At 46.3% G+C, this 26,766-nt stretch overlaps 1 protein-coding gene across 1 annotated transcript in view; it reads left to right on the top strand.

Moving 5' to 3' along the window:
• The first annotated feature begins 206 nt into the window (after positions 1 to 206).
• The window catches only part of LOC126484972 (neural-cadherin-like), a 431,022-nt gene continuing 404,462 nt past the window's right edge, over positions 207 to 26,766 (top strand). The window contains exons 1-2 of the mRNA XM_050108576.1: positions 207 to 303; positions 17,985 to 18,128. Of these exons, the coding sequence (XP_049964533.1) occupies positions 207 to 303; positions 17,985 to 18,128 (241 nt within the window). The remainder of the gene's footprint in view (positions 304 to 17,984; positions 18,129 to 26,766) is intronic.

A 26,766-nucleotide genomic window follows, 5' to 3' on the forward strand; every position in this document is an offset into this window, starting at 1 on the left:
AGAACTACTTAAACCTAACTAACCTAAGGACATCACACACATCCATGACCGAGGCAGGATTCGAACCTTCGGCCGTAGCAGTCCCACGGTTCCAGACTGAAGCGCCTAGAACCGCTCGGCCACAGCGGCCGGCGACAATTGGGATGTTGTTGTCCATAGATGCGTGATGCTGCGTGTCCTTTGCCTCTGTCCTCACCATAAGCGAAATGCATGTCGCGCTGATCGGGCCGGGTGAACGCCTCGAAGGTGCAGCTCACCAGCACGCAACAAACTACGACTTTGTGCTGTGTTTCTACGGCAAATGTTCGTCGTTCCCTCCGCCGCTGTCGCTGCTAGCGTCCTATACAGTGTTGGCGTCGTAGGTGCGGCGGCGTTCAGCGTCGTGTAACGTCCGGACAGGTGTCAGGTACACTGCGAGGCGTTCTGCCTGCGGTCTGTTCGCCTACAGTCATGCCTACTACCGTATGGTAGGCCTAGCAGCGGGCGCCAGCGCGTATAACGTCCACGCACTGTAGGGTCCTTGGATGACGTTTCCGGACAAAGGGTTCCTCCTATCCCCACTTCGTTCCAGCGCGTATAACGTCCACGCACTGTAGGGTCCTTGGATGACGTTTCCGGACAAAGGGTTCCTCCTATCCCCATTTCGTTCCTCAACACACCTTCTACATCCGTCCAAAGTTTGTCGGTGTAATTTTCAAATATCCTGTATTTTGCGTCTACTTGTTATGAATTTGGACGTTGCAATGACTATGTGGTCACTGATTTCTGTATCCGCCATGACGCTTCGTATTTGTTCAAGATTATTTGTTGTTAAGAGGTCAAATATGTTTTCGCAACCATTTACATTCCCAATACCCTCCTGAACTAATTTATCAAAATAATTTTCTGAGACAGCATTTACTACAATTTCTGACGATGTTTTATACCTACCACCAGTTTTGAACATTTATTTTTCGCCAATATATCAAGACTGAAGCGAAGAATGAAAATTTGTACGAAGGCCGGGATTCAAAGCTGGGTCCCCTGCTCAGTAGGCAGACGCGCTAACCAATACGCCACCCTGGCACAGTAGCTTTGCATGGCACAGTGGCTTTGCAAGGGGGGGGGGGGGAGGGGGGAGGCAGAAGCTGCTAACTGCCACACAACGTATCATTATAAGTCTCATTGGCTCAGCATGAATTGTTGGTAAAATCAACTTACACAGCCTATACCTCAACCACCACTACACTAATACACTCCTGGAAATTGAAATAAGAGCACCGTGAATTCATTGTCCCAGGAAGGGGAAACTTTATTGACACATTCCTGGGGTCAGATACATCACATGATCACACTGACAGAACCACAGACACATAGACACAGGCAACAGAGCATGCACAATGTCGGCACTAGTACAGTGTATATCCACCTTTCGCAGCAATGCAGGCTGCTATTCTCCCATGGAGACGATCGTAGAGATGCTGGATGTAGTCCTGTGGAACGGCTTGCCATGCCATTTACACCTGGCGCCTCAGTTGGACCAGCGTTCGTGCTGGACGTGCAGACCGCGTGAGACGACGCTTCATCCAGTCCCAAACATGCTCAATGGGGGACAGATCCGGAGATCTTGCTGGCCAGGGTAGTTGACTTACACCTTCTAGAGCACGTTGGGTGGCACGGGATACATGCGGACGTGCGTTGTCCTGTTGGAACAGCAAGTTCCCTTGCCGGTCTAGGAATGGTAGAACGATGGGTTCGATGACGGTTTGGATGTACCGTGCACTATTCAGTGTCCCCTCGACGATCACCAGTGCTGTACGGCCAGTGTAGGAGATCGCTCCCCACACCATGATGCCGGGTGTTGGCCCTGTGTGCCTCGGTCGTATGCAGTCCTGATTGTGGCGCTCACCTGCACGGCGCCAAACACGCATACGACCATCATTGGCACCAAGGCACAAGCGACTCTCATCGCTGAAGACGACACGTCTCCATTCGTCCCTCCATTCACGCCTGTCGCGACACCACTGGAGGCGGGCTGCACGATGTTGGGGCGTGAGCGGAAGACGGCCTAACGGTGTGCGGGACCGTAGCTCAGCATCATGGAGACGGTTGCGAATGGTCCTCGCCGATACCCCAGGAGCAAAAGTGTCCCTAATTTGCTGGGAAGTGGCGGTGCGGTTCCCTACGGCACTGCGTAGGATCCTATGGTCTTGGCGTGCATCCGTGCGTCGTTGCGGTCCGGTCCCAGGTCGACGGGCACGTGCACCTTCCGCCGACCACTGGCGACAACATCGATGTACTGGGGAGACCTCACGCCCCACGTGTTGAGCAATTCGGCGGTACGTCCACCCGGCCTCCCGCATGCCCACTATACGCCCTCGCTCAAAGTCCGTCAACTGCACATACGGTTCACGTCCACGCTGTCGCGGCATGCTACCAGTGTTAAAGACTGCGATGGAGCTCCGTATGCCACGGCAAACTGGCTGACACTGACGGCGGCGGTGCACAAATGCTGCGCAGCTAGCGCCATTCGACGGCCAACACCGCGGTTCCTGGTGTGTCCGCTGTGCCGTGCGTGTGATCATTGCTTGTACAGCCCTCTCGCAGTGTCCGGAGCAAGTATGGTGGGTCTGACACACCGGTGTCAATGTGTTCTTTTTTCCATTTCCGGGAGTGTAACTTCTGATCTGAAGCTTAAAGGTAGGCACCTCTTCAAGGGACCTACGCCTCCTGGTAAGAGGCGGTGCACGGCCTGGATGGAAGGATCTTATTTGTGGTTCCTCTCTTTTGAGCCCAACCCGACGGAAACCTATGGTAGATCGGGGAAAACCACCGTTCAGGTCGTGTTGTCGGCTGGGCCGGGAGGTGCTTGCGCCTGATGTACTCTACTAGGAGCCTTGTAGGCTCAACACAAACCGTTAGCGTCATTACCTTTATTACTTTTACCACAAGAAACCTTTCATTAGCAACTTTGAGTCAAGCACAAAATCAGTTACCTCTCTATTGTATATCGTAAAAAGTTTAGCAGGCTGGACATGGAGGTCTTAGTCTTAGTTTCTAGCTTTAAGGTACCCTAATCTCTTCTAGTTGAGTTAATTTTTAGGATGGTAGATGTTAAAGGCATTGTGAGTGATGGCCAGCGTCTTGAGCGTCATTCCAAGACCCGGGCCGCCGCCCACAACCAGGTGACGGGCAATATTATACCTATCTCTTCTCTATTCAGTTCTCTTACTTCCTTCTTTCTAAATATTTAATTTAGTTTTGTTTATTGATATCTCACTTGATTTTGTATTAGTTATAAGTTTTGCTAATGCTGCACAAAAAAGATATCAAACGGATGTAAACAAATAGAGCCCGCCTTCACGTGGCGGGACACGGGCAACGCTGTGAGTGGGGACGGGAGCCGGTGTGGTGTTACTTTCAGTCACTGCGGACCCCGGACCCAGTCACAGCGGCTAAGTGGCAACATACGACCCACCATAAGAAATTAGACGGTGGGTCATTAAAAAAATGAGCAGCTAGTGAAAAAAAAGTCCTCAGAGCCATTTGAACCAAGTTCGAACCCAGGCCTTGGTACACATTTTCATTCCTCACTTCAGTCTGCTTATACAGGTTGGTCCATTGATAGTGACTGGGCCAAATATCTCACGAAATAAGCTTCAAACGAAAAAACTACAAAGAACGAAATTCGTCTAGCTTGAAGGGAGAAACCAGATGGTGCTATGGTTGGCCTGCTAGATGGCGCTGCCATAAATCAAACGGATATCAACTGCGTTTTTTTTTTAAATAGGAACCCCCATTTTTATTACATATACGTGTAGTACGTAAAGAAATATGAATGTTTTAGTTGGACCACTTTTTTCCCTTTGTGATAATGGCGCTGTAATAGTCACAAACATATGGCTCACAATTTTAGACGAACAGTTGGTAACAGGTAGGTTTTCTAAATTAAAACACAGAACGTCGGTCCGTTTGAAGTTTTATTTCGGTTGTTACAATGTGATACATGTACCTTTGTGAACTGATCATTTCTGAGAACGCATGCTGTTACAGCGTGATTACCTGTAAATATCACATTAATGCAATAAATGCTCAAAATGATGTTCGTCAACCTCAATGAATTTGGCAAGGTCCTGTTTATGGGTGGGAAGGAGTGAGGGGCGTGTCCAAAGGACTGCACCATAACGAAAAAACGCCAGGAGGAAACAGGATTGGATATCACTGCTGATACTTGACACATCCGTCCATATAGATACTCCTGAACGTTCACATACAAATGCGTTCAGATCGTGTCTTGGAAAAAGATCCCCTGGTCCTCATTCCCCACTTAGAGTTGCAGCATTAACCAGTGTTCTAACTTGTCTAGATACACATTTCCACTAAAAGCTCTCTCAGCCAAGAAAATGGATCTAGGGTACGATATGGATCTAGGGTCCGTATATCGTTTATGATCAACACAACACATTTATTTTATGGGTTTCACATCTGATCTCGTAGAGTCGCGTTCTTGGATCCCCATATCAGAATGTTTTTCCTGTTGATTTTCCAAGGTAAATGAAGCATCTCTCTATAACTCTTTACAAATCGTCCCCCCACACCATCCTCCTCTATGCATTCACTGTCGTTCGCACAACCTTTCAGACTGACATCGAAGGAGGAGAAAGGCTATCTAATTCAAGTCCAAATGTCCTTATACTCACAACAATACTCTCTCTAAGAAGATGCGCAACACTTCGTTCTCCAACAAAAACGTCGGCTCTTCAACCTCGTTAATAAGATCGTCCAATTATGTTCAGCTGTGGTGAGAATATAGCCTCTTAACATATTTCGATCCTTCGTAACTGCTGTCCCTCTACAGAATTTACTTCAGTGTGCATCCATTAATACATGTAGCACAAAACAACAGAAGTCCCTACACGTACGTCGAGGTTTGAGTATTCAGCTTATGAAAGCGAGGTATAAAATACTCAAGTATTTTCCTCTAATACCTCTGCTGCTAATGAATGATGCGGAAAATCACAGGGCACGGTCGTCTTTAGTTCAAAATATACTGCATTCGTCACCCAAATGAAACGATATTTTTTAAAAAAAATCCATACGGACGATTGTTTTCCAACGTTTAAGCGAGACTATGGAGATTAAAGCTTCCCATTACACGGAGCGGTAGCTCGACATCATGCTTGCTCTCGTGATCCTGGTTTGGAGTGCATCAACTTATGCCTCGATGTATTGTCTCTCTGCAGCTGCCACGGAAGAATTTAATTAAACATTTTTTGCCTGCGAGTAATCCACGTTTTATCAAAACGCGGAGATACTTTACTGTCATTTTAATAGCCCCTTCCCTGTGAGGTTTTCGCTGTTATTAAACTACGCGCGTCGGCTGAAAGCCACTATGAAGCGTGTACTACCACGTTTCAGCCAATTTCATTAATCAGCCTCTTAATGTTAGCTCCTATTGTTTGTTTATTCGTACCAGCTATACAATGCAGTCTCGTTCGTTAGCGTGGAGCAAAGACTGAGAGTATAACCTCCTGTACAAATCACAGCCATTGTGAAAACTTCAAAACTCAAATGAAATTTTCTTATTTTTTGTAGACTATTCTCTAATAAATAGTATATACACAAATTCCGCCAGGGACAAGAGAATTTCTATATTAATTATTATTTACGGCATACATACGTATTAATTTGGCCTAAAAGTACAGCTCCTCTCTTGCCTGGGTCTCTGACTCTAATGGCTAATGGCTCTAATACTTTGACGCATGGCATGTTCATAAAACTGAACGTTACTCCGTAGGGCACATTTCTAGTAGTTTTCTACTGGAAATGGCGGCCACTGACAAACCGAACATTTTGATGATCAACTTTTCTAATAGTTTTCTGCAGGAAATAGTGGTTACCGACAAAACGAACATTTGGTAACCAGCTTGAAGGCTTTGCTGCTTCCGTTCCGTACACGAATACTTAAGGTCAATTTAACTGTGATTACTGTTCGTAAATTAGGTTAAAATGAACGTAATTAACAAAATGTTTATCTTCTAATAATGACTTTCATTTGTTGTCTAATCATGCCATTCCAGTTTGGGTTTTCAAAGATTGCTCAGATTCAATGTCAGGGTGATTCTCAGCTATAAGTTACAACCGGTACCTTCACTACTATCTGCGTCTTACACGATAGTATTATCGTGTCAAGCTAAATAACTGTGTGCATATGGGCGAGAGGGGGACCAACGTGTTAACTGTTATTTATTTTTCGTAGTAGCATGTTCCACGTTAAGGTCGGAATGTTGCCATGGTGCTGAAGAATAAGTACTTCGTTACATGCTGAAATAACCTAAAACATATTTTTGACTATATCTGGATCTCGCCACCAGTAACAAATGCAGAAAGATTGTCAACTGTGCTTTCAGAATCCTACTGGAAACCAATTACGCTGCGTAGCCGGCCGTTGTGGCCGTGCGGTTCTAGGCGCATCAGTCTGGAACCGCGTGACCGCTACGGTCGCAGGTTCGAATCCTGCCTCGGGCATGGATGTGTGTGATATCCTTAGGTTAGTTAAGTTTAATTAGTTCTAAGTTCTAGGGGACTGATGACCACCGATGTTAAGTCCCATAGTGCTCAGAGCCATTTACGCTGCGTATGACCATAACTGATGCCGTCACGAGCTGCTCTAAATGGTTCAAATGGCTCTGACCACTATGGGACTTAACTTCTCAGGTCATCAGTCCCCTATAACTTAGAACAACTTAAACCTAACTAACCTAAGGACATCACACACATCCATGCTCAAGGCAGGATTCGAACCTGCGACCGTAGCAATCTCGCGGTTCCGGACTGAAGCGCCTAGAACCGCTCGGCCACCGCGGCCGGCCACGAGCTGCTCTCTTCTTTTTTCAGTTACAAATCTCAACCATCGAATTTAGGACAGATACTGATGCAGGCATTGAAATATCACTAGATAACTATGCAGAAGATATCGAGGTGAGTCATTTCTAACTATTTCTGAAGATATACGATTTTTTGTAATTTATTTAAGAAGGAAATTAGATTAGGAAGTGAGATATTAAATGTAGTAGATGAGTTTCGCTAACTGGGAAGCAAAATAAGCGACGATGACCGAATTAGCAAGTATGACACGGACTTGCTATAGCACGAAAAGTGTTCCTGAAAAAGATAAATTCATTGACATGGAATGTAACATTAAATGTTACAAAGTCGTTTTTGAAAATTTTTTTATATGTCGTGCTACAGGAGAACGCTGAAAACTGGATGGGATAGATCGCATTGCCAATGAGGAGGTAAGGAGGTACTGAATCGAACTGGCAAAATAGAATTCACGACACACCGTGAGACGTCAAAGACTCGCCCGTTTGGTACTGGAGGGAAGTGTTGGGGAGGGGTGGAGAAGGAGGGGAGGTAAGAATTGTAAAAGAGGACTTTCTCCCGAAGTATTAGTTGATCGAACAGTCTACGCGTGTACTGCCGGTCCATGGTGTCGAACGGGCACAATATCCCGGAGATTAGGCATATCGCCATGGTCAGGTGGCTCCTGAGGGCGCGCGGCTGACTTATATCAAAAAATGGTTCAAATGGCTCTGAGCACTATGGGACTTAACATCTATGGTCATCAGTCCCCTAGAATTTAGAACTACTTAAACCTAACTAACCTAAGGACATCACACAACACCCAGTCATCACGAGGCAGAGAAAATCCCTGTCCGCGCCGGGAATCGAACCCGGGAACCCGGGCGCGGGAAGCGAGAACGCTACCGCACGACCACGAGCTGCGGACTGACTTATATCCCTGCGGAGGGAACTGTTTGCGGTGGAAGGGGATAAAGTTTGCCGCGCGCCCTCAGAAGCTCAATTCGTCACTGTACCTGATGATGGCTACACGTATGATCGCCGAAATATTGTGCCCATTGGACACTATCGACCGGCAGCAAATGCGTGGACTACTCGATCGACAATAACAAAAAGAACACAAACATACTTTTTACAGTACCATATTACACTAGTATAACTGGGCATAAATACGAAATAAAGAAATGGGCCTAAAGGAGAAAAAGAAACTTTTCTCATCATTGCTGTGGTATCTCCAAACTTAGCATAGTTCTGCAGACGGCAGCGTCACAACGAACAATGAAGTTATTATAGGGAAGTTACATATTCTTCATCAAGAATCAGTCCATTCGTTTCCACATTTCGTTAGTACAGCGATGTCCAGCGTTGTGAAATACGCCAATAGCACCAATACGCCAATAACACCAACTCTCAAAAAATGTCTTGCAAACGGCGTCCTATTCGAAATGCGATTATGATCTCTATTGTTACCATTCTTACACTGTTGACACGTTATACATTGCAGAGTAACTCGTTGCTGATACATACAGGGACTACTGACACTACTCTACTGCCGTCAAGAGAATGTCATGAACAGACGCACATTTCAGCAGCAAGGGAGACAAAATTGTTGATATTTTGGCTAAAAAGGCCACCGAGGATAAATAGACTAATCACTGTGGAATCTCAGCTACCAATTTCCTACGAGAAGTTACACCTTCAGTCAGAGAAATGTGGAACAACGCATGCCAGCAGAAGTCTTCCTGGTCTAGGGGACGTCCTAACTCACAAATTTGCTCTTCGCTACCAGTGCGTCGCTTATATGACGACGATCGATATTCATTGTAGGCCTGTCTGTCTACTACTGTCAAACATAATAATAGCACAATCACAAAGAATAATAATAGCAAAACCACAAAGAATGTGTGTACAACTTCCCCATACCGTTAGATTTTTATTGCTAATACATGAGAAAGGAAATTGCTCCATGTCGTAGGGAAGGCCTGTAGTTAGCAAACAGGTGAGTCTCATGCGCGGCAGCTGATCTGCTATCACGAGGCAACACTGTTCGGCATAATTTTGAGGTACAGCCGAATCGTTTGGTGGTTTCAATCGCTGTTCGACTGCGTTATTGCATCACTGAAAACGTATCATTTAATTGGGACGCTTCGCTGCTTACGTTTCGATGAGTTTGAACAATATCGGTTTCGAATGCGCTCCCAATTGGCGGAAACGCAGCGTGCGATAACTGCATTTTTTTTTGCCCTCTTCTCTGACGAACCCATTGTCGATAATGGCCGGTGTTGCCGTGTGCATGAAGCTGCAAAATTTATTGTCCTTTATTAGGGAAGGAAAGTACTTACCTGTTTAACTCCGATGTTGGCAACATTCGTTCGGTTATTATTTTGGGTAGCTGCTGGCTGTAACTCAGGCAATATTAAGTTTTTTGCTCATGAACATACTTGACCTGTATACGCTTCGGTAACTTTATTTTTTGTCTGCTGGTTTTCGCTGTTTTATTGCACACAAACGTAAATGTTACATGTTTTGGCTCGCTGTTAATCTGAAAAAAATGCCGAATATATTTGCCGACATATTTTGAAAACATGGGATTAAAAATTACATTCCCAGTAAGCAACAGCGAAGAATACCTATACATCTCTGTGTGTTGGCAAGGCCACTGCATCCTGGGCAGCAATAAAAACGGGACAAGTGCTAGAAACGATTTGTTCTCTGAACTAATTTTCACCTATCAGCAGTAATCGGAATGTGGCCGTACCACATAAATCACCGGGACTTCCAGCAGATGAAATAAGATGAAGAGAATGGCGCGAGAAAGTGCTAACAGGACACAAACTAACGCTAATCCCTAAGGCCAAAATACGATAAAGAATCGTTGAAAACTTCAGTAGGCATCAGCCTATAGTTACCAGATGCTAGAATAAGCTGGATTCATCGTGGCAAATCTGTATTGTGTGACAGTGGTAACGAGAAGTCCTCTTACATTTAACGGAAAATAGTGGCGCAGTTGTTAAGACACTAAGCTAAATCTGGAACAAAGGAACTCAAATCGCCTTCTGGCCTTTCTAGATTTAGGTTTGCCTGAGTCGCTTAAAGCAAATTCCTGAGAAAAAATGGGAAAATCAGATGCCAGGCTTATTTTTAGTAGAACACTCTTACGAAATGTAATTCATCCACGAAAGAAGTGGCTTACAAAACATATATTCGACAGTTTTTTGAGTACCGTTCATGAGTCTGGGATGCTTACCAAGTAGGATTAATAGAAGAGATAGAGAAGATTCAACGTAGAGCAGCACGTACAATCTCCACTGGCAATCGTAACAAGAGAGACGTTTTGTATCAAGGAGAATATTACTGTTGAAATTTCGAGTAAGCGCACATTCGAAGAATAACTTGGGAACTTACTTCCTCCCGCTTGTGTCTCGCGACATGAACGCAACGAGAATATCCAAAAAATTAGAGCTAAACAGAAGTTTACCTTCCACACGCCATTCGCGTATGGAACAAGGACAGGGGTTAATTTATAGATCCAGTTGTAGTTGCGTCTTCTCAAACGGACATGAACAATTTCCTATCCCAACCTTGTCCTGCCTGAAACTGTGCACCAAGTCTTCATTGTCGACGGAACGTTAAACCCTAACGTATTTCTTCTGTCATGAATAGTCTCTAAGACAAAAAACGACGCACCAACAAATGATTACAGTTTCAGAAAAATTGGATGATTTATTTAAGAGAAAGAGCTTCACAACCTGAACAAGTCAATAACGCGCTGGTCCACTTCTGGCCCTTATGCAAACACTTATTCGCTTTGACATTGATTAATAGAGTTGTTGGATGCCCTCCTGAGGGATATCACGCCAAATTCTGTCCAATTGGCGCGTTAGATCGTCAAAATCCCGAGATAGTTGGAGGGCCTTGCTCATAATGTTATAAACGTTCTGCACTGTGTAGAGATCCGGCGACCTTGCTGGCCTTGATATGGTTTAAAAAGCACGAAGACAACTAGTAGAAACTCTCAACGGGTGCTCACGGACATTACCTTGCTGAAATGTAAGCCCCGGATGGCTTGCTACGAAGAGCAAACCTTCGGCCTTGAATCTCACTGACTGATGTAGAACTGTCTGTAGTGATGAGTCACGTTTCGAAGTGAGTCCCGATGACCACCGAAGACGTGTCTGGAGACGGCCTGGGCATCAGTGGGCTACCAACCTGGCTGTCGCCCGGCAACCAGGGCTGATGGTCTGGGGCGCGATTTTCGTAGAAGGACCCCTTTGGTTGTCATCCGCGGTACCCTTGAAGCACAGCGTTACGTCGACGATATACTGCACACCGATTTTTTGCCCTTCATGGCAAGCCATCCTTCGACTTACATGCAGCAAGATAATGCCTCTCCTCGCCCCCCACCCCACCTCCTTCCATTCGCGAACCCCTCCAGCATAAGGCGACAGATGGTACTACTTCTCTTCATGCTCGCGAAACCCAACCTTTGCCAGCAAGGTCGCTCGATCCCTCCTCGGAACCGCGAGACTGCTACAGCAGCAGGTTCGAATCCTGCCTTGGGCATAGATGTATGTGATGTCCTTAGGTTAGTTAGGTTTAAGTAGTTCTAAGTTCTAGGGGACTGATGACCACAGCAGTTAAGTCCCATAGTGAGCAGAGCCATTTGAACCATTTGATCCCTCCCCAACTGAAGACCTTTGGAGCATTACGGGTCGGGCCTTCCAGCCAGTGCTGGATTTTGGTGATATAATGGGCCAGTCGGAGAGAATTTGTCACGATATCCCTCAGAATGACATCTAACAACTCTACAAATGTATGTCAAGCCAAATAATTGTGTGCATATCGGCGAGAGGTGGACCAACGTGTTATTGATTTGCTTAGTTTATGAAACTGGTTATCTTGAATAAATCATTCAATTTTTCTTAAACTGTAATCATTTGTTTGTCTCTACAATTACATCACATTTAACGATTTCCTTCCCAGTCGGGTAATTCCTTCGTGGAGCATCGTTTCAATTTTTTTTTAGAGTTTTTTTAGTGTAGTGGATGAACTCTGCAAAGGTATTATCAAATCAACCGTAGTAGTTTTGGTAGGCGCCACATACGATCACAAACAAAGTAAATTAAAATAGTTGGTAGTTGTATAGGTAGCAGTCTTACAACATAGGTATCAAAGATATTTTCTCGTAATTTTTATATTGCTTAGAAATAATAACTGCAGATAATTCTCCATGTAGCTTTCCCATTAAGACAAGTGGAAACCTTGGTTATGTTAGTACGCAGTAGTTACTGTAATAATTGTCACACGATATAAATAACATTTGACTTCATCCTTTATGACTGCAGTTATAGTCTCCGTTCAACCAACTGTGATTACGTTTTCAGCTACATGCACCACGAATCATTGTAAGTCAGTATTGGAGTGGTAAATAGTGTCATTTTCCTTGCATTTTGTATTTTCGAATTTGAGTTTGTGCCTTCGTATCATTGTCTCTGCATTGACAGAGCTTTAAGTGTTACTGTTTATGCGTTCTGCACGGCCAATGATTTCTTGTAGATACGAATCGCTTGGTTACGAACTGCCTGAGACTTGGAGTAAGAATCTATAGACGATGAACAGGGCTGAAGAGGATATTAAACAGTCGGAGCATTACGCGTACTTAGAACATTTGTACGGGTTGAACAGAATAACTCATTTATCCGTTTTCCGCTTGATGAAATTTCGTCTCGTGATTCGATTCTTGGTCAGCTTTATTTTAGTGCACTCATCTTATCTTTCTCATAGGTAAGGAACATTTGTTTTAATACCTAAGCTGTCAAAATAACGTGAAGTCGAATGCCTATCGCAAAGTTGTCAACAAAGTATGATATTATTATTATTATTATTATTGTTATTATTATTATTATTATTACACTACTGGCCATTAAAATTGCTACACAGATGCGAAATTTAACCGACAGGAAGAAGATGCTGTGATATGCAAATGATTAGCTTTTCAGAGCATTCACCCAAGGTTGGCGCCGGTGGCCACACCTACAACGTGCTGACATGAGGGAAGTTTCCAACCGATTTCTCAAACACAAACAGCAGTTGACCGGCGTTGCCTGGTGAAACTTCGTTGTGATGGTTCGTGTAATGAGGAGAAATGCGTACCATCACGTTTCCGACTTTGATAAAGATCGGATTGTAACCTATCGCGATTGCGGTTTATCGTATCGCGACATTGCTGCTCGCGTTGGTCGAGATCCAATGACTGTTAGCAGAATATGGAATCGGTGGGTTCAGGGGGGTAATACGCAACGCCGTGCTGAATCCCAACGGCCTCGAATCACTAGCAGTCGAGATGACAGGCATCTTATCCGCATGGCTATAACGGATCGTGCAGCCACGTCTCGATCCCTGAGTCAACAAATGGGGACGTTTGCAAGACAACAACCATCTGCACGAACAGTTCGACGACGTTTGCAGCAGCATGGACTATCAGCTCGGAGACCATGGCTGCGGTTACCCTTGACGCTGAATCACAGACAGGAGCGCCTGCAATGGTGTACTCAACTGTGAACCTGCGTGCACGAACGGCAAAACGTCATTTTTTCGGATGAATTCAGGTTCTGTTTACAGCATCATGATGGTCGCATCCGTGTTTGGCGACATCGCGGTGAACGCACATTGGAAGCGTGTATTCGTCATCGCCATACTGGCGTATCACCCGGCGTGATGGTATGGGGTGCCATTGGTTACAAGTCTCGGTCACCTCTTGTTCGAATTGACGGCACGTTACATTTCGGATGTGTTACGACCCGTGGCTCTAATCTTCATTCGATTCCTGCGAAACCCTACATTTCAGCTGGATAATGCACTACCGCATGCTGCAGGTCCTGTACGGGCCTTTCTGGATACAGAAAATGTTCGACTGCTGCCCTGGCCAGCACATTCTCCAGATCTCTCACCAAATGAAAACGTCTGGTCAACGGTGGTCGAGCAACTGGCTCGTCACAATACGCCAGTCATTACTCTTGATGAACTGTGGTATCGTTTTGAAGCTACATGGGCAGGTGTACCTGTACACGCCATCCAAGCTCTGTTTGAGTCAATGCCCAGGCGTATCAAGGCCGTTATTGCGGCCAGAGGTGGTTGTTCTGGGTACTGATTTCTCAGGTTCTATGCACCCAAACTGCGTGAAAATGTAATCACATGTCAGTTCTAGTATAATACATTTGTCCAATGAATACCCGTTTATCATGTACATTTCTTCTTGGTGTAGCAATTTTAATGGCCAGTAGTGTATTATTATTATATTATTATACTGGTGTCCAAAATCAAAGCAACAACCGCCATTTCCCTGTCCTGCGCCTAATTAACGATATAATCATACCAGTTGTCAATCAGATGTCTCTACAATCGTGTTCTGCGCTGAAGATGGCATCCCGGTCAACTGTCCATGCCAACGATGGCGTCAGGCCACCTAGTGTTTGCCGGATAGCCGCACATCTACAGTCGCTGTGTACACAGTACTGACGGTGCAGTATGGCACAGGGAATATGCCTACCAGACTCTCTGCGGTTGAGGGCCATAGAAAGAAAGGAAGCAGGACAGTCGCAAACTGATTTGGCCCGACGGCTTAATGTGAATCGTTCTGTTGTTCCTTGGATATGGTGACAGTTTATAGTAACCAAAACTGTATCCCGAAGGCCAGGGCAGAGCCGACCAGGTGGGATTGGCGGAGGACATCGAAAGGGTGCAAAAAAGGGCAGCTCGTTTCGTATTATCACGTAATAGGGGAGAGAGTGTGGCAGATATGATACGCGAGTTGGGATGGAAGTAATTAAAGCAAAAAAGTTTTTCGTCGCGGCGAGATCTATTTATGAAATTTCAGTCATCAACTTTCTCTTCCGAATGCGAAAATATTTTATTGAGCCCAACCTACATAGGTAGGAATAATCATCAAAATAAAATAAGAGAAATCAGAGCTCGAACAGAAAGGTTTAGGTGTTCGTTTTTCCCGCGCGCTGTTCGGGAGTGGAATGGTAGAGAGATAGTATGATTGTGGTTCGATGAACCCTCTGCCGAGCAATTAAATGTGAATTGCAGAGTAATCATGTAGATGTAGATGTAGATCAGAAAGAAGGGGACCGCTTTTGACTGTAAGGGCACGACGGTACCGCCTTAGCAACTAGCATCCACTGGACGTAAACAGTGTGCAGAAAGCTTTGTCAGAGTGGTCTTTATTGTGGAAGACCTGCTGTGTGTCTACCTCTGACGCGTCTTCACAGAACGGAACATCTAGAGTTGAATAATCAACATGCCACCTGGATGGTCGAAGAGTGGGCCAATGTTGTTTTCACAGATGAGTCCCGATTTTGTCAGGAGAGTGATTCTCGATGGATTCGCACCTGGAGAGAACGTGGAACACGATTTCGGGACCCAAACATTGTGAAAAGAGACCGATATCGCGGAGGATCCCTGATGGTGTGGGCAGGGATTATGTTTACCACTCGAACCTCTCTTCATGAAATTCTACAATTGAATGGTCAAGGTTGAAGTGCTGTCAGGTATCGTGACAAGATCTTGGGACCTCATATGCGGTTATTGCGAGATGCTGTGGGCCCAGACTTCATATTGATGGATGATAATGCAAGACCTCATAGAGCACGGGTGGATTATGTTTTCTTGGGAACGGAGGATATTGCACGCATGACGTGATCTGCTCGCTCGCACTATTTGAAACCCATAGAGCGTGTCTGGGATGCACTAAGGAGATGGCTTCCGTCATATCAGCATCCACTGACCACTCTCCAAGACTGCGAGCAGTTCTGCACGAATAATGGGCGTTATTGCCTCTACATGAGACTGATGACGTCATTCACAGTATGCCCCGTCGTTGTCAGGCCTGTATAGCTGTCAGAGGTGATCACACCCCATACTGAGCAGTTGTCGGAATGTGTGCAAATCCGTTAAGTTGAAAAAAAACTAAGAACATATTTGTCTACCGTTATGCCTGTTGCAGTTCTTTACGTTCTGTATTATTTACATTGTTTCTACTTTACTATCACGTGTTTATACTGTTTTGTGGCAAAATAAAAGCAACCTTGTCAAATTTCCGTTTGTTGCTTTAATTTTTGACACCAGTATATTACGTATATATGTACACTCCTGGAAATGGAAAAAAGAACACATTGACACCGGTGTGTCAGACCCACCATACTTGCTCCGGACACTGCGAGAGGGCTGTACAAGCAATGATCACACGCACGGCACAGCAGACACACCAGGAACCGCGGTGTTGGCCGTCGAATGGCGGTAGCTGCGCTGCATTTGTGCACCGCCGCCGTCAGTGTCAGCCAGTTTGCCGTGGCATACGGAGCTCCATCGCAGTCTTTAACACTGGTAGCATGCCGCGACAGCGTGGACGTGAACCGTATGTGCAGTTGACGGACTTTGAGCGAGGGCGTATAGTGGGCATGCGGGAGGCCGGGTGGACGTACCGCCGAATTGCTCAACACGTGGGGCGTGAGGTCTCCACAGTACATCGATGTTGTCGCCAGTGGTCGGCGGAAGGTGCACGTGCCCGTCGACCTGGGACCGGACCGCAGCGACGCACGGATGCACGCCAAGACCGTAGGATCCTACGCAGTGCCGTAGGGGACCGCACCGCCACTTCCCAGCAAATTAGGGACACTGTTGCTCCTGGGGTATCGGCGAGGACCATTCGCAACCGTCTCCATGAAGCTGGGCTACGGTCCCGCACACCGTTAGGCCGTCTTCCGCTCACGCCCCAACATCGTGCAGCCCGCCTCCAGTGGTGTCGCGACAGGCGTGAATGGAGGGACGAATGGAGACGTGTCGTCTTCAGCGATGAGAGTCGCTTCTGCCTTGGTGCCAATGATGGTCGTATGCGTGTTTGGCGCCGTGCAGGTGAGCGCCACAATCAGGACTGCATACAACCGAGGCACACAGGGCCAACACCCGGCATCATGGTATGGGGAGCGATCTCCTACACTGGCCGTACACCACTGGTGATCGTCGAGGGGACACTGAATAGTGCACGGTACATCCAAACCGTCATCGAACCCATCGTTCTACCATTCCTAGACCGGCAAGGGAACTTGCTGTTCCAACAGGACAATGCACGTCCGCATGTATCTCGTGCCACCCAACGTGCTCTAGAAGGTGTAAGTCAACTACCCTGGCCAGCAAGATCTCCGGATCTGTCCCCCATTGAGCATGTTTGGGACTGGATGAAGCGTCGTCTCACGCGGTCTGCACGTCCAGCACGAACGCTGGTCCAACTGAGGCGCCAGGTGGAAATGGCATGGCAAGCCGTTCCACAGGACTACATCCAGCATCTCTACGATCGTCTCCATGGGAGAATAGCAGCCTGCATTGCTGCGAAAGGTGGATATACACTGTACTAGTGCCGACATTGTGCATGCTCTGTTGCCTGTGTCTATGTGCCTGTGGTTCTGTCAGTGTGATCATGTGATGTATCTGACCCCAGGAATGTGTCAATAAAGTTTCCCCTTCCTGGGACAATGAATTCACGGTGTTCTTATTTCAATTTCCAGGAGTGTATATATTACTAAGGAGAAGATTAGTACGCAAGCAACATGCAGATTTGTTAACGGTGGATAGATTACGAAAAGAGATAGTTCCCTAGGTGCTCATAATTTAAATAAAGAATCCATCGTTGATGGACTTCTTGCGTCGTGTGTATCGAGGGAGGTGCCCTCTAAATGAAGAAAGGAAGGACGGCGCTTAACCTCTCGTCGACGATAAGAACAAGATCTAGTCCGACAAGGATGGGGAAAGAAATCAGACTTGTCCTTTTAAAAGAAAACAAGCCAGCACTCACCTTTATGCGTAGTGAGAAATGACAGAGCCTAATCTCGATGGCCCCACAGGAATTTGAACACCTGTGCATAAACAGTACATTAACTTTTTTACCAACTCCTCAGTTCCTGTAGGCAACTTGTTTTCAGGAAGTTGGAGCAACAAAAGCTAGATACCATGACCAGCTGAAAATATCAGTGCCACTTACAACCACAACTGCGGCCTCCACTAAGACCTCTGATAAGATGCGGATGAACTACTACACGGCTGTTGTTCGGCGCTTGACGCGTGTGTTTCTCCTTGTGTTCCAGTGACGAAGTTCATCCGCATCGGCATCGCGGATAAAAATGACAACCCGCCGTACTTCGACAAGGCGCTGTACGAGGCGGAGGTGGACGAGAATGAGGACATCCAGCACACGGTGCTCACCGTCACCGCCAAGGACCACGACGAGTGTGAGTAGCGCGCCAGCCGTGCTGCCGGGCTGCTCTCCTCCTCCCTTCTTCCTGCAGCGTGCTGGTGTCCTCCTGAAGCACGACGTCGTAGTTGCGTCCTTCACGTTGTGGTGCACTTCGCACTTGGCCACCTCTCTGAACATTTTGTCACAGGCGGGCACTCATAATCCTCCTCGTGCCAAAGAATAACTTACACAGCGCAGATCCGACGCATCAGGCTCACACAGATGGTACTCAATTGACTTGTCTCTTGTCCTTTTTTTACGTTAGTCCCCTGTTGACATAGGTGGGACTGGTTTTCAGTAAGTGCTTCATTCTCTTTCCTGTTTAGCCCACCAAAGAGTCACTTGGTTTCCTTTTCTAGAAGTAGCTCACTGACACGTTCAGAATTCGTACTAGTGGCAAAATAGATTTCAATAACATAAAAAAATGTGTGTGAAATCTTATGGGACTTAACTGCTTAGGTCATCAGTCCCTAAGCTTACACACTACTTAACCTAAATTATCCTAAGGACAAACACACACACCCATGCCCGAGGGAGGACTCTAACGTCCGCCGGGTTCAGCCGCACAGTCCATGACTGCAGCGCCTTTAGGCCGCTCGTCTAATCCCGCGCGGCTCAATAGCATATGTCAAAGATATGTCACTTAGGTTGCTTACTGTTTCTCAGACAGACAGTAGAAAACGGCTTATGGTTCAAGTAGCAGGGCGGAAAGAAAACAGAGGTACTGACGCTCTAAGAGAATGGAGTGAAATAACAGTTATCAGATACCTAGATCATTCTGCTTGAAATTCTTCACTTGTATTTATCTTTGCCGTAAATCCTTATAAATTTACAGTAGACAGTTCCGTGTCGCAGTATCGTGTGTAATCCATTATAAATATGTTTACAACTACTGGAAACCATCACCAATTTATCTATCTTTTTTATAGTAGAAATTGAAGAAGTTGTTCATTTTTCTGGTCCATGTTAATCTCTCTACCTACCTGCCATTCTCTACGATCTCAGTATTCTATGGTACATGATCTGCTATTTACTCTTAAACTGCTTTCTCCACTACCACATTAATTTGCTTTTAATACCTTAGCAGGTATCTCTGCAACCTGGTCCTTCTTCTACGTTCCTGTTGACATCTGATGCCATCTACCACTACTTTTTTCGTACGTTTCTCCGCGTTCTGCTTCAGTGCTATTTTGTACAACAGGCGCATAGTTTCAAAACCTTTTCCCACTTGAGGACTGATATCTGTCTTCAGCACTTGTCACTCATTGAAAAAAAAAATAACAGTCGCCTCCTGTATTGGTCTCCTACCTATATCTTTCTTGAAATACCTGTTTTTCATGTCCGCACGTCTTAGATAGAATAACTGATCTAGCCTTCTTCTTCTTCTCCTCTTTCTCTACGGGCACGACGTTGTTGTACATCTGTTTTGGCGATTTCAGTGGCATTTGGTGACCGGATGCCCTTCCTGACGCCACCACTTGTCCCTGAGGTGGACTCTGTGTTCCCCATCTATCTGCGTCTAGTGTAGATACATTGTCAAGTGCAATACCGTTTCCTAAGAATTTCCTTAATATGTATTAGAGGCGCAACATGGCTACCTAGTTGGATGTGGGAGACCACAAAAAAACCACATCCAGGTTGGCCACCACCTCAGTCCTCGTTGTTAAACTACGAAACGGATTGGATCAGCGGCTGTCTCGCAGGCAGAATTAAAAAAAGGAATCCGGCCAGGATTCGAACCTACAACCTTCAATGTTAACAAAAAAAAAAGTTCGTGATTCAACTTCTGTCAGCAATAATGCAGCTGCGACGTGAGTTACGGACGCGCTCCAGGGAAAATTTGAAAAGTATTTCTCGTACTTTGGGTTCCGCAGGATTGTATAGTTCCGTTCGTTTCAGAATTCCTAAAATCGAGGACTGTCTTCTCACCGTCACCAAGCAAGTACTGGACGGCGTAGGCGCTTATCCATGTCACAAATTCGTTTTTGCTCTCGGAAAATACACATCATCCGGGAAGAGAAGCGATTGTGCAGTTATCCGGTCGTGAGTCACGTGTGTGAGGAAAGCCAGCATCTGACATACCAAATCCAAACATCCTTCTGTGATCCGCGCCACGCGGGGTAGCCCCGCGGTCTTGGGCGTCTTGTCACGGTTCGCGCGGCTCCCCCGTCGGAGGTTCGAGTCGTCCCTCGGGTATGGGTGTGTGTGTTGTCTTTAGCGTAAGCTAGTTTAAGTTAGATTAAGTAGCATTACATTACATTACATTTATCATTTTCCATGGATCCCTTGGAGAGGAGTCTCTGGGATATGGAAAGAGTGTGTAAGCTTACGGGCCGATGACCTCAGTAGTTTGGTCCCATAAGACCTTTACCGCAAATTACCAAAATTTCTGTGATCCGCAGACAACTCAAGTGACACACAGTGGAGAGTCCGCGAGGTAAATTTGAAGTCGACGAGATGACGCACCTGCTTCTAAGACTGTTGATATTTTTAAAAATGATGTGAATGTGATATATCGATATTCTAAATGTGTCATCACTGTTTATCGATGTATCGGAAAGAAATATGGATATATCGATATATCGAGGGAAAAAGTATTGATGTGCCGATCTATAAAAATATCGGCTGCGTATTGTAAATGTACTGCCGATTTTAGAGCTTTAGAGCTGTATTGATTTATTATTAGATTTTCTGTACATTAACAAGCTGGCAGCCTGCCTATCCCCCTTAGAGCAATAATTTAAAAGAAAACAATGCCCGTTCACGCTTGGCGATAGCCACGCTAACAATGGTAACCACATGTAAGTGGCAGAATAAAAGGTTCCGACGAGTATCGGTAATCTTGTTATTCCATTCACACCGCCACTCCTCAGTGCAATCGGACTATTTCTTTTGTGCCACATATGTTTGCTTCACACAATCAAAGAGAAGGACTGGACGTGATGAAAGCTCGACTTCTCCACACCAGGAAAGTAAAAATAAGTTCTACTACCGCTTCAAAAGAACAACTTCAAATATTTACCGAAAAAACACTGAAAAAATGTAATATAAAAGAAAAATATCGGCGCTAGATACTGCCATTTTTATATCGATATATCGAGGGAAAATATGACGCCAACATATATCGATAATCATCTACAACCCTACCTGCTTCTTGTTAACAGTTAAGTACCAAACGGATTGACTGTCTATATAAAGAGCAGCGGCGCTCACCGCCTGCCACACAACACGCCATTCTACACACATCAAAAAAAGTTTTGCATCACCCCGGTTCCCAGAACTCCGGAAGATACACGTTGACTGTGGGTATTGTGTCACAGACACAGTCGCTTCGACTGTTCAGGGATGTCACTAAACCTGCCCAAAGATGTAAACATCCATGCATGAGCGGCGCCTATTAGACGGAGGGGGTCCGACAGCCGATCAGTTCCAGTCATTCCACCAGGAAGGAGGCACACGGCTCGTGTTTTCTGCAGTTCCATCAAGCCTACAAGGTCAATACCGCGTCCGAATCATTACTTTGTGCCAGGAAGGGCTCTCAACAAGGGAAGTATAAAGGCGTCTCGGAGTGAACCAAAGCGATGTTGTTCGGACATGGAGGAGATAACAGAGACAGGAAATGTCGATGTGCCTCGCTCAGGCCTCCCAAGGGCTACTATTGCAGTGGATGATCGCCACCTGCGGATTATGGCTCGGAGGAACCCTGACAGCAACGCCACCATGTTGCATAATGCTTTTCGTGCAGCCACAGGACGTCTTATTACGACTCAAACTGTATTCAATAGGCTGCATGGTGCGCAACTTTACTCCAGACACCAATGGCGAGGTCCATCTTTGCAAACACGACACCATGCAGTGCGGTACAGTTGGGCCCAACAACATGCCGAATGGACCGCTCAGGATTGACATCACGTTTCCTTCACCGATAAGTGTCGCATATGCCCTCAACCAGACAATCGTCGGAGACGTGTTTAGAGGCAACCCAGTCAGGCTGAACGCCTTAGACACAATGTCCAGCGAGTGCAGCAAGCTGGAGGTTCCCTGCTGTTTTGTGGTGGCATTATGCGGGGCCGACGTACTCCGCTGGTGGTCATGGAAGGCGCCGTAACGGCTCTACGATACGTGAATGACACCCTCCGACCGATAGTGCGACCATATCTGCAGCATATTGGCGAGGCATTCGTCTTCATGGACAACAATGCACCACCATCGGTCACATCCTGTGAATGGCTTCCTTCAGGATAACGACATCGCTCGACTAGAGTGGCCAACGTGTTCTCAAGACATGAACCCTATCGAACATGCCTGGGATAGATTGAAAAGGGCTGTTTATGGACGATGTGATTCACCAACCACTCTGAAGGATCTACGCCGAATGGCCGTTGAGGTGTGAGACAATCTGGACCAACAGTGCCTTGATGAACTTGTGGATAGTATACCATGACGAATACAGGCATGCATCAGTGCAAGAGGACGTGCTACTGGGTATTAGAGGACCGGTGTACAGCAATCTGGACCACACCCTCTGAAGATCTCACTGTATGGTGGTACAACGTGCAATGCGTGGTTTTCATGAGCGATAAAATGGGCGAAATTGATGTTTATGTTGATCTCCATTCCAATTTTCTGTACAGGTTCCGGAACTCTCGGAACCGAGGTGACGCAAAACTTTTTTTGATGTGTGTGTATGGGGTATTGCCTTCGGTCACGTTCTGCGCTCTACTCCGTTGTAGGTTGTATACATAGCCCCCGCCGATGTCAAGCGTGTGGGCAATAGCGCAGTGCGGATGTAACTTACAAGAACCCGTGAGTGCGAAGTCGCAAAAGGGCAATGATGTTTACGGCATTCGATGCCCTACAGTATCTGCTGCTAATGGCTATAGGAGGCGCGAATGGAGATATCCATTGCTGATCACAGCATGAGGCTACGGAGCGTGTTTGAGCTGCCTGGTCGACGAGTAACTGACAACAGTCCTACAGTGCTAGTGGTGTTGATACAAATCAGACCAATGGCAACAATAAACAGAGCAAACCTTGTATTATATCTGCAACAACAGTTGCCGAAGTTGACATGTCGTCGGAAAGGAAACCAAGGAATTTCACAGAGTGACAGATTTAGTTTTTGCATGATGAGCCCGCGAGGTGTCTGTCTTCATCGCAGAAATGTCCCGCAAACCTGTCAGATCTCTTGCGTGCCAGCCTGCCGCACACAGTTTTGATTCCTGCAGTGTCGGAATGTCGGATACTCTCATTTGAGGTGATCGACAGATCGGAACCAACATATTGCTACTCCACTGGATGTCTCTGTTGGCAGTGCTAACACACTTGTCCAGCAGTTGGGGTACTCAAAGGTTTGTGGCCTCTGGGTTTGTCGTCTCCTAAAGGAAGACGATAAAGAGCAACGAAGTACCATCTGTGCTGAACTTCCCGCGCGAAACGGAGGTGAACGGCCGGCCGGAGTGACCGAGCGGTTCTTGGCGCTGCAGTCTGTAACCGCGCGACTGCTACGGTCGCAGGTTCGAATCCTGCCTCGGGCGCGGATGTGTGTGATGTCCTTAGGTTAGTTAGGTTTAAGTAGTTCTAAGTTCTAGGGGACTGATGACCTCAGAAGTTAAGACCCATAGTGCTCAAGGCCATTTGAACTATTTTTCGAAGACCGATGACCTCGCTGTTTGGTCTCTTCCCCCCAAAAACCAACCAACCAACCAACCAACCAACCTAACTAACCTAAAGACATCACACACATCCATGCTCGAGGCAGGATTCGAACCTGCGACCGTAGCGGTCGCGCGGTTCCAGACTGTAGCGCCTAGAACCGCTCGGCCACCCTGGCCGGCTAGGTTAATCACTTACAACAGGAAACAAAGCGGCAATCTTTGTAGTGCCCCCAAACTAACTCTCCTCTGAAGAAAATTTCAGTACCGCACGACTCAGCCAATAAAGTCATGATGAAAAATAGGCTTTTGTAGCGTCGGAAATAAAGTGCTATAGTTAAATCCTGATTAAAAATAACCTGCGTTGAAAAAAGAAAAAGAAAGAAAATGTGTTGCACTGCTTACTAAACGCTGCTCGTAGAATGGCGCCAATTATCCGCCCATTCTTCCTCGGCTAATTTCAGTATCCAAATCTTGAAATCGCAGGGCGGTAGGCTGGCGTTCATTACAGGGCCAGAAACACTGGCCACCTTCGTCAGCTGACCGACCTTTTCACTAGTAGAGTAGCCGGCCGTGGTGGCCGAGCGGTTCTAGGCGCTTCAGTCTGGAACCGCGCGACCGCTACGGTCGCAGGTTCGAATCCTGCCTCGGGCATGGATGTGTGTGATGTCCTTAGGTTAGTTAGGTTTAAGCAGTTCTAAGTTCTAGGGGACTGATGACCTCAGCAGTTAAGTCCCATAGTGCTCAGAGCCATTTGAACCACTAGTAGAGTATTTCGACATGAGCCGGGGCTGTAGCCGTAAAATCTGCTGGGGTTTAGGAAGGAGCAACCCTGGGTGATGGCCTGTGCTTCGCAAGACAGCCGGCCTTTTGTGCCGGCTCCCCCAGCAGCTTCCTTTCTTTCCATTCGCCTTTGACTGCCGCCGCCATTCGCGCCCCCCACTTCACCTGCCACCTTCCGGCGACTCCTTTAAACGGCATATCGTAAAACGCTGCATTAAGCCGTCTGGGAGAATGCTTTTAAGGAGTTTATGGCGCCTCGATAATAGATTTCGGTTTCCGATGACTAAAATAATATATTGGTTGCGAGCTGCCGGCGGCGAAATGGGCTTCGATTTTTGCCGCTCGCCTCTGTTGTGCGCCGCACTCCTTTCTCTCATTACGACCGCGAAGTGCGCTGCAGTCGCTGCTGCCGCGCCCGATAAGGCACCGCTGCCGTTTACGACGCTATACAGAGAAGTGGCGGGAGAACAGAAAGTACATTTTTTATTATACATGATCTCTTAATCAGATACATTTATAGCTGAAACATTTTAACTTGGACTCCGCTGTTCCATTACGTTCCTGATTGGTTCTCCTTTTCTACATTGAGGTGCCGATTATCATATCTGATCACTGTTGTCTGAGAACTTTGTTTGGGAGTCTAAAATGAAAGAGAACACATTAACTAAACTATGACCTTTTTTTTCAAAACATTTTCTCCCTTTTAACCTTGGCAAATGTGAAAAAAATGACCGTCCTGTGGCACTATTGGGCTGGAGTCCCCTCTGGGGTTGTTCGGTCGTCCAGTGCAAGTCTTTTTTATTTGTCGCCACTTATTGCGTTGTGGCCACCCCTGCTCAATAGCATTCTGACCCTGTCAATGACATGTTTATGCACATTGTTTTCAAGCAGAAAGTACCAAGATAATTGTCGTGGGAATTGTCCAAGTTTTTAAAAACTGCGTTCAGAATCACCATTGAATGACTTTTTCTTTTTCTTTTTTTAAACTTGGGCATTCTCCACAGAAGTTAATCTTTACACTCTGCTGGAAAAGCAGTGGTGGCCACAACACTGCCCCTGCGGCAAGATAACGTCTTGTCGCGTTGACACCGTGTAACTCAGTATTTATATTTACAGCACCTACAGGTTGAGCGGGTAGTTTTAAACAGTTCCAGCGGCACCCGCTAAAGCGGCAGATCACACCATTAAACAAATCCTTCATGAACAATGACGAGTCTCATGATGCATCTTTGTATTGCTTGCCGGCCGAAGTGGCCGTGCGGGTCTAGGCGCTGCAGTCTGGAATCGCGAGACCGCTACGGTCGCAGGTTCGAATCCTGCCTCGGGCATGGATGTGTGTGTTGTCCTTAGGTTAGTTAGGTTTAACTAGTACTAAGTTCCAGGGGACTAATGACCTCAGAAGTTGAGTTCCATAGTGCTCAGAGCCTTTTGTGTGTGTGTGTGTGTGTGTGTGTGTGTGTGTGTGTGTGTGTGTGTGTATTGCTTACTTGTTAGTGAGATAGCTTGGTAGGCACTTCTCTAGGCGAATTTTTGCAATTACCGGATACAGTCAAGAAAAAGGAATATATTTCACTCAGTTTGATGACCTACAGTGACAGGATTTATTGCAGCTGTTCTTTTGCATTTATAAACGCTAAACGTACTGGCTGTTAGAGGTATAAGAGTAGGTACTGTGAATCATTGGCACCTCAGTGTGTACTCAGTCCACTGTGTTGAGTGTTTTTTTTTTTTTTTTCTCTCTGTCTCTAAGAATCTTCCCCTCAAACACGTCACAAACTTAACGACCTGATGTTTTCTGCATCGTCGTAGCTGCATCACAAACTGCGAGAGGACTACGCCTATCAGTATAGACTAACCGTTTTGCGTCCGACGTTCACAGGTCAACACCTCACCTGCTGCCCAAGGGAAAATAAGCATTAGTTCAAAAATCAAATGGCTCTGAGCACGGTGGGACTTAACATCTGTGGTCATTAGTCCCCTAGAACTTAGAACTAATTAAACCTAGCTAACCTAAGGACATCACACACATCCATGCCCGAGGCAGGATTCGAACCTGCGACCGTAGCGGTCACGCGGTTCCAGACTGAAGCGCTTAGAACCGTACGACCACACCGGCCGGCTAAGCATTAGTAGCTTGCCTTTTTGTAACATGTACCTGAAGGTACTAGCCAACCTAAAAACATGCTACTCCTAATT

This window comes from Schistocerca serialis, chromosome 6 (assembly GCF_023864345.2).
Source record: "Schistocerca serialis cubense isolate TAMUIC-IGC-003099 chromosome 6, iqSchSeri2.2, whole genome shotgun sequence".
NCBI classification, from domain to species: Eukaryota; Metazoa; Arthropoda; class Insecta; order Orthoptera; family Acrididae; genus Schistocerca; species Schistocerca serialis.